The sequence below is a fragment of the Gallinula chloropus genome, assembly GCF_964237585.1.
Source record: "Gallinula chloropus genome assembly, chromosome: 28".
NCBI lineage: Eukaryota > Metazoa > Chordata > Aves > Gruiformes > Rallidae > Gallinula > Gallinula chloropus.
The window spans coordinates 3,890,453-3,896,727 of NC_140113.1; the positions used below are offsets into that span (position 1 = coordinate 3,890,453).

At 66.3% G+C, this 6,275-nt stretch overlaps 1 protein-coding gene across 1 annotated transcript; it reads left to right on the forward strand.

Moving 5' to 3' along the window:
• Nucleotides 1–749: 749 nt before the first annotated feature.
• Nucleotides 750–3,890, forward strand: TMEM161A (transmembrane protein 161A). Its single transcript, XM_084276275.1, has 11 exons — nucleotides 750–848; nucleotides 940–1,020; nucleotides 1,282–1,379; nucleotides 1,489–1,645; nucleotides 1,938–2,089; nucleotides 2,176–2,236; nucleotides 2,338–2,481; nucleotides 2,632–2,745; nucleotides 2,923–3,097; nucleotides 3,230–3,326; nucleotides 3,527–3,890. Exons 1-11 carry the CDS (start codon nucleotides 751–753, stop codon nucleotides 3,778–3,780), a joined length of 1,431 nt encoding a protein of 476 aa, XP_084132401.1. The 5' UTR covers nucleotide 750; the 3' UTR covers nucleotides 3,781–3,890.
• The last annotated feature ends 2,385 nt before the right edge of the window (nucleotides 3,891–6,275 follow it).

The window sequence follows — 6,275 nt, forward strand, 5'->3', positions numbered from 1 at the left end:
TCTCCATTGGTTGAGATGCTGCCAATTATCAGGAGAGCGGCAGCGGATTGGCCGGCGAGGGGCAGCGGCGGCGGACAGGCTTCCTGCGGCCGCCTTTGCGCTGACCCCGGCATGGTGAGTGCAGGCTGGGGGATTCCGCGGGGCGCGGGAGTCCGGGCTGCGGGGGGGCGTTGTGCCTGGGCTGGGGGTGCGTGTGTCCGGGTATAGGGTGCGTGTGCCCGGGCTGGGGGTGCGTGTCCGGGCTGGGGGTGCGTGTGTCCAGGCTGGGGATGCGTGTCCGGGCTGGGGTGGGTTGTGCCCGGGCTGGGGGTGCGTGTCCGGGTTGGGGATGCGTGCCTGGGCTGGGGGTGCGTGTGCCTGGGCTGGGGGGGCGTGTCCGGGCTGGGGGGGCGTGTCCGGGCTGGGGGAGTGTTTGCCTGGGCTGGGGGTGCGTGTCCGGGCTGGGGGTGGCTGTGTCCGGGCTGGGGGGTGTGTGCATGGGAGGTCCTGGGGGCTCCACGTCCCGGGGTGCCCACCCAGGGGGGTCTCACCCGGGAGGGGTGCACACGCTCAGGGGTGCCAGCCCGGGGAGGGGGTGTGTACCCCACGTGTCCCGTAGCCGAAACAGCAGCTGTGGGAAGCAGACTGCCCCGGCAGCACAAGTCGGGGGAGGGGGGGGTGTCTCCAGCTTCCCTGTGTGCCCCCCAAACCTGGCTCTGGGAGCTGGGGTGCTGGGGCCGCTCCCTGAGGGTGTCCCCGGCGCAGGCGGTGATGGGGGTGCAGGTGGTGGTGAGCCTGCTGGCAGCCAGCCTCATGCAGAAGCTGGCCCCGCACTGCTCCTTCGCCCGCTGGCTGCTCTGCGACGGCAGGTACGTCACCTGTCCCTCTGTCCATCCCTCCGTCCCTCCCGCGGGGCCCTGGGGACACCCAGCACCGCTGACCCCAGCCGCTCCCTCCCAGCCTGCGCCGCTACAAGCACCCGTCGGACGAGGAGCTCTGCGCCCTGGCCGGCAAGCAGCGCCCCAGGGCCCGGCGGGACAGGTCAGCGACCCCGATGGCCTCTGTAGAGCCACAGGCGGTTTGTTTTGGGGACAGCAGGGTGGGGGGCACAGCGTGCCGTGGGTCTCCATGGGGAGATGTGGCACCAGCAGCCTGGGGGTGGATGAGCTCTGGGATGGTGCTGATGCCGAGGAGCCCCGTGCTGGGGACGTGCTGCCAGGCTCGAGGGGCTTCTGCCAGCGTGGGCCATGGGGGATGAGCCGGCTCTCTGCCTGCTGTCCCGAGCCCCCATTTCCCTTGCAGGAGAATGAACGGCATGACAGATGACAAACCCCTCTCCGTGCCCCGGGACATCAACCTCCACCTGGAAACCAGCCCCATCACTGCCGTGGATGCTCTGGGTAACCCACACGCCCACAGACCCAGGCGTCCTGGCACCCAGCATCACCCAGGACCCTCGGCCCTACCCGGGTCCCCACGGTGCGGTGACACGTCCCCCTGTCTCACCAGTGCTGCGGTATTTCCTGGAGTACCAGTGGTTTGTGGATTTTGCTGTCTACTCCACCGCCGTGTACATCTTTACCGAGGGCTACTACTGCCTGGCAGACCCCCAGAAGGAGATGAACATCGGGGTGCTCTGGTGCCTGCTGACGGTCGTCTTCTCCATGTATCCTTCTGCTGGCTTTTGGGGTGTGATGACCCCAGCTTGTGGCTGGGAACCGATCCCCTGGGCATGTTTTTCCCCACTGAGGTGGGAAATTTAAACTCACAGCTTTGTAAACTGCTCGTGGCTGGGCAGTACGGGCACCCAAGGGGACCCTTCCCAGCAGGGAAGGTGGCAGTGGCCTGACATAGATGCTTTACAGTGTGCTGATGAGTTGGGGGGGTGTGTGTCCCACTGGTGTTACAGGGGGTCCCAAAGTGCCCCGGTTTCCTTGACGGCCGCCCCTTGCCCCCAGCAAGATCTTCTTCACGGTGATGCGCCACTACTTCCGCTCAGAGGAAGGGGGAGAGCGCTCTGTCTGCCTCACCTTCGCCTTCTTCTTCCTCCTCCTCGCCATGGTGGCTCTGGTCATCCGTGAGGACTACCTGGAGTTCGGCCTCGAGCCCGGTGGGTGAGGGGGAATGGGGAGAGCCGGGCGGGTGGTCCTTGGGTGCTGTGGGCATCCCACTCATGGCGGGGGTCGCTCCCCTCAGGCCTGGCTGGAGTCAGCAGCAATCTGGAGAGCATCCTGAAGCAGCGGGGCTGGGACTGGACGTGAGTTAGTGGTGGGGCTGGGAGGGACACGGGGTGTTTTGGGGGGTGTTTTGGAAGCCTGGGGTGGGGACTGACCCCACGGTACCTTCTCTGTCCCCCAGGCTGCCCCTCGCCAGGCTGGGTTTCAAGCTGGGGCTGGTGGCTCTGTGCTCCTTCCTGGGTGCCTGTCTGACCTTCCCGGGGCTGCGCCTGGCCCAGACACACCTTGACGCTCTCCGGATGGCAGCCGACAAGCCCCTGACCCAGTTGGGTGAAATCGGGTGGGGAAAGTTGTGGGGGGGGTTGGGCCAGCCTTCCACCCTCGGCTCTGTGGGTGCTGGGACCAGTCTGGGTGGAGGGATGGGGGGAGCTGGGGGGACACCGAGCTGCCCGGGGGTCTGACAGCTCTGCTGCAGGGTCCTGCTCCACGTGAGTTTCCTGGCGCCCGTCCTGGTGGTGGTGATGTGGATCAAGCCCATCTCAAGGGACTTCCTGCTCCACGCGCCCATGGGCAAGCAGACAGTGCAGATGTAAGTGGGACACCAGCCACGGGTCCTACTCTGTGCCCTGGCGTCCTCGCTCCGAGGGGAAACTGAGGCACAGCTGCACCAGTCCCCCCATCCTCCCTGCTGTCACCACCTCCCTGGGGCATGGGGTGGGTCTCTGAACCCCAGGAGCTTCCTGACAGCCTCCTCCTCTTACCCCAGCATGTCGGACTCTGCCTACAACACCGCACGCCTCTGGACCATCGTCGGCCTCTGCCTGTTGCGTCTGGCTGTCACCCGCCGTCACCTCCAGGCCTACCTGGGCCTGGCGGAGCGCTGGGTGGAGCAGATGAGGAAGGAAGCCGGACGCATCACAGCCTTGGAGATCCAGCGCAAGGTGGGGGAGCTGGGGTGGGAGTGGGGGGTCAGGGCACGGCTGCTGCCTCTTGCTGATCCCCAGGGGAGCTGGGGTGGGAGCGGGGGGGTCGGGGCACGGCTGCTGCCTCTCGCTGATCCCCGCTGCACACAGATCACCAGGATTTACTGCTACGTCTCCGTGGTCAGCCTGCAGTACCTGGGACCCATCATCCTGACCCTCCACTGCACACTGCTCCTCAAGACACTGGGTGAGGAGGCAGCTGGGGGGGAACATGGGGGCCGTGGGGGTTTGGGAGGGGCAGGACACAAGTTGTCATTGAGGCTTTGATGACATCTGATGCATGCAGTGAGTGTGCTGGGACTCAGCCACAAGCCTGGCTGTAGTGTGGGGCTGGTGCTGCAGAGTGGGGACTGACTCCTCCATGGACCTGTCCCCTCTGTCACACAGGGAACCACTCGTGGGGGCTGTACCCGGAGCCCCCTCCCCTCCCTCCGACAGCAGCGCCGACGCTGCCACGTCCCAGCAAGGACGGGGAGGACGTGCGTGTGGCAGTGGAGCAGATCACGGGCGTCCTGGGTGGCATCTTCACCCCCCTCTTCTTCCGCGGACTCTTCGCCTTCCTCACCTGGTGGGTGGCTGCCTGCCAGGTCGTCACCAGCCTCTTCGGGCTCTACTTCCACCAGTACCTGGCAGCCTCCTGACTGGGGGCGGCTGGGACCTGCCTCGGGGCGCAGTCGGTGCCTGGCTGCTCGTCCCCTCGCTCCCGCCTCGGCCGGCTTCGCCCCTTGGGTGACACGTGTGGACACGTGGGGACGTTTCTGCCACCAGCTCTCGGTGTGACGGGTTCTACACGCCCGGGCCAGGTTGGGCATCGCCTGCTCCTGCCGCCGCTCACCACCGTGCCTGCCCTCGCCCTGACGCTGCTCCGGGCCCCTGGGTCCCTCCGGCCCCTCTTCCCTGTCCCGCGTGGTGACAGAGGAGCCGAAGCCCCATGGAGGTGTTGGGGGGCTCTGATCCATGGCTGCTGGTGCTGTGCTTCACACCAGGCCAATGCAGGCCTGGTCACGGGCTCATCAGGGATCGGCCTGGTGTGGCAGAGCACTGGCAGCTGGGCTGGAGCAGCAGCAGCAGCAGCTTTCCTTGCCAGCACGGGCCCCAGGGCTCCTGCCCAGCCTTTGCTTCCCCTGGCCAAGGGTGTTTCTGTAGGGTCGCTGCTCTGGCCGGCTGGGTCGCAGCGCTGTGGGGGTGACCCTGCTCCTCTGTGTGCACTCCTCAGGCCCAGCAGCCTCGGCTGTTGGCTGTTTTAGGAATAAAGAAGTAACCCAGAGCCTGCCAGGCTGAAGGCTGCTGCTTTGTTTGCGCTGTGCAGCCCCAAAGCCCCTTGGCTGGGCAGGGCAGGGGGTCCCAGGGCGTGAGGGGAGCTGCCTTTGGGTGGGCAGTGAAGCCCCAGTGTGCTGTGGTGGTGAGGGGAAGGGGCCACAGCCCCATCCCACCCCAGCAGGAGCCCTCGGGAGCAGCCACCCCACAGCAGCCTGACTTGGGGCCTGTTCCCAGCTCTTCCTCCCCGTTGGCACCGGCATCGCACCTGGGGCTGTAACGGGCCGTTTGGGCGGTGGTGGGATGACACGACATGTTCACAGCCCCTTGTCTCTTCCCCACCGCACGGTGGGTGCTGGTCCAGCTGCATGAAAAAGGATTAGCAGGTCTGGGCTGCTGGGAGAAAGGGAGAGGGGCTCTGATCCTATTTGATAGCCTTGTAATGGTCCTAATTCCCTCTTGCCGAGGGCCGAGATGAGACGCGGCCCTTTGGTGTTAACAGGGCTAATCCTGCAGCCCTCCCCGCCCCGCTCCCCGGGACCCGACTGTGGACACAGCAAAAGCCCCTTTTTCAGGGGAAAAAAACCCACATTAAAAATAAAGGGAGGGATTCTCCTCTTGTGAAGGGCTGGGGAACCGGAGTGGCACCGTTAACCAGCACGGGACCAGGAGGAATTCAGCTCCAGCAGCGTTGCCAAGACGTGGGTGGAAAGGTGGAAGGAAGAAGCGGCTCCCCCAGGGCGGGGATGCAGAGAGGGACTTGTTCCAGCCTGCGCCATCCCATTAAAAGCCAGTCCGACTGCCTTGATGGCTCATTTATCTAATTTTCCTTAAGCCTGGGGAGGAAGGAGCCGGGGGCTGAGCTGGCAGGGAGGCCTTCGCGGCAGGAGGATGGTTGCTAGGGCCTGGGGTTGTGCCGCATTCAGCCATGCAGACAGTTCCTCCCCTGAGATCTGCCCAGACGTGACCCTCTCAGGCGGGGACAATGACTGATAGACTCGCCAAGAGCCCGAGACAGAGCCACAGGCACTGAAATTGGGCCACATCAAATAAAATGAGGGAGCCCCCCCATCTTCCTGCCCCGGGATTATTTTTTTACACTCTGTGTTTTCTTCTTGCCTGGTTCAGAGCGGGGCAGGGGGTGGGCTCTGCTCTGCACAGGGGGCTGGAGGCAGGGAGGGGGGTCAGTTCGTGGCTGCAGGGGCTTTGCTGGCACCAGGATTCAAGCTGGTTCATCCCTGGCACACGTCAGCCTTCGGTGGGCACTGAGCCCCCCGAGAACGGGCTGGGAGAGGGTTTGGGGCTCAGTGGCTCTCAGGGCTCAGCATCTCCTGGAGCTCTGCTTCTGCATCTCACTGCCACCCAGAGTGAGAGCCCCTTGCCCCCCCTCACTGCCCCTGTTCCCACCCGGAGCACGGGAAGCTTGGGAAGCTGCTGCTCCTCCGGGTCCCCCAGTCCAGCCCCGGCGGGGGGAATGCCCAGGGAGCCCCCAGCCACAGGCGCTGCTCTGCGGAGGGGGCTGGGACCGTCCCCCAGCCCCGCCACGGGCTGGCCGGCCCCGGGGCTACCGGCGGGACGGTCAGTGAGGCCTCAACGCCAGCCCTGCCCTGCGCACCGGGGGGGTCACGCCGGGGCTGGGTCCCTCCTGTCCCCGCGCTACACCCGCAGCGCGGCTGGAAGCCCCAGGGGCTGCGCAGGGCCGGGGGGCTGGTGGGGGGGGACCCCCACTTCGGGGCAGGCAGCGGGCCGTGGCTAAGCCGACAGTGCCACCTGCCGCCACCGCACACCCGTCCCCGTCCCCGTCTGCGGGGCTGGGGACAGCCCGGGGCTGCCCCGAGGAAGCGCAGGGCCCCAGCCGGCTCCAGGGATGCGCCATCCT

Excerpts from the sequence above, each read along its gene's own strand:
- TMEM161A (XM_084276275.1), top strand. The coding sequence starts at position 751 with ATGGGGGTGCAGGTGGTGGTGAGCCTGCTGGCAGCCAGCCTCATGCAG. Across the intron at positions 1,021-1,281 it reads CCCAGGGCCCGGCGGGACAG|GAGAATGAACGGCATGACAG; the intron begins GTCAGCGACCCC and ends TTTCCCTTGCAG. Across the intron at positions 1,646-1,937 it reads CTGACGGTCGTCTTCTCCAT|CAAGATCTTCTTCACGGTGA; the intron begins GTATCCTTCTGC and ends CCTTGCCCCCAG.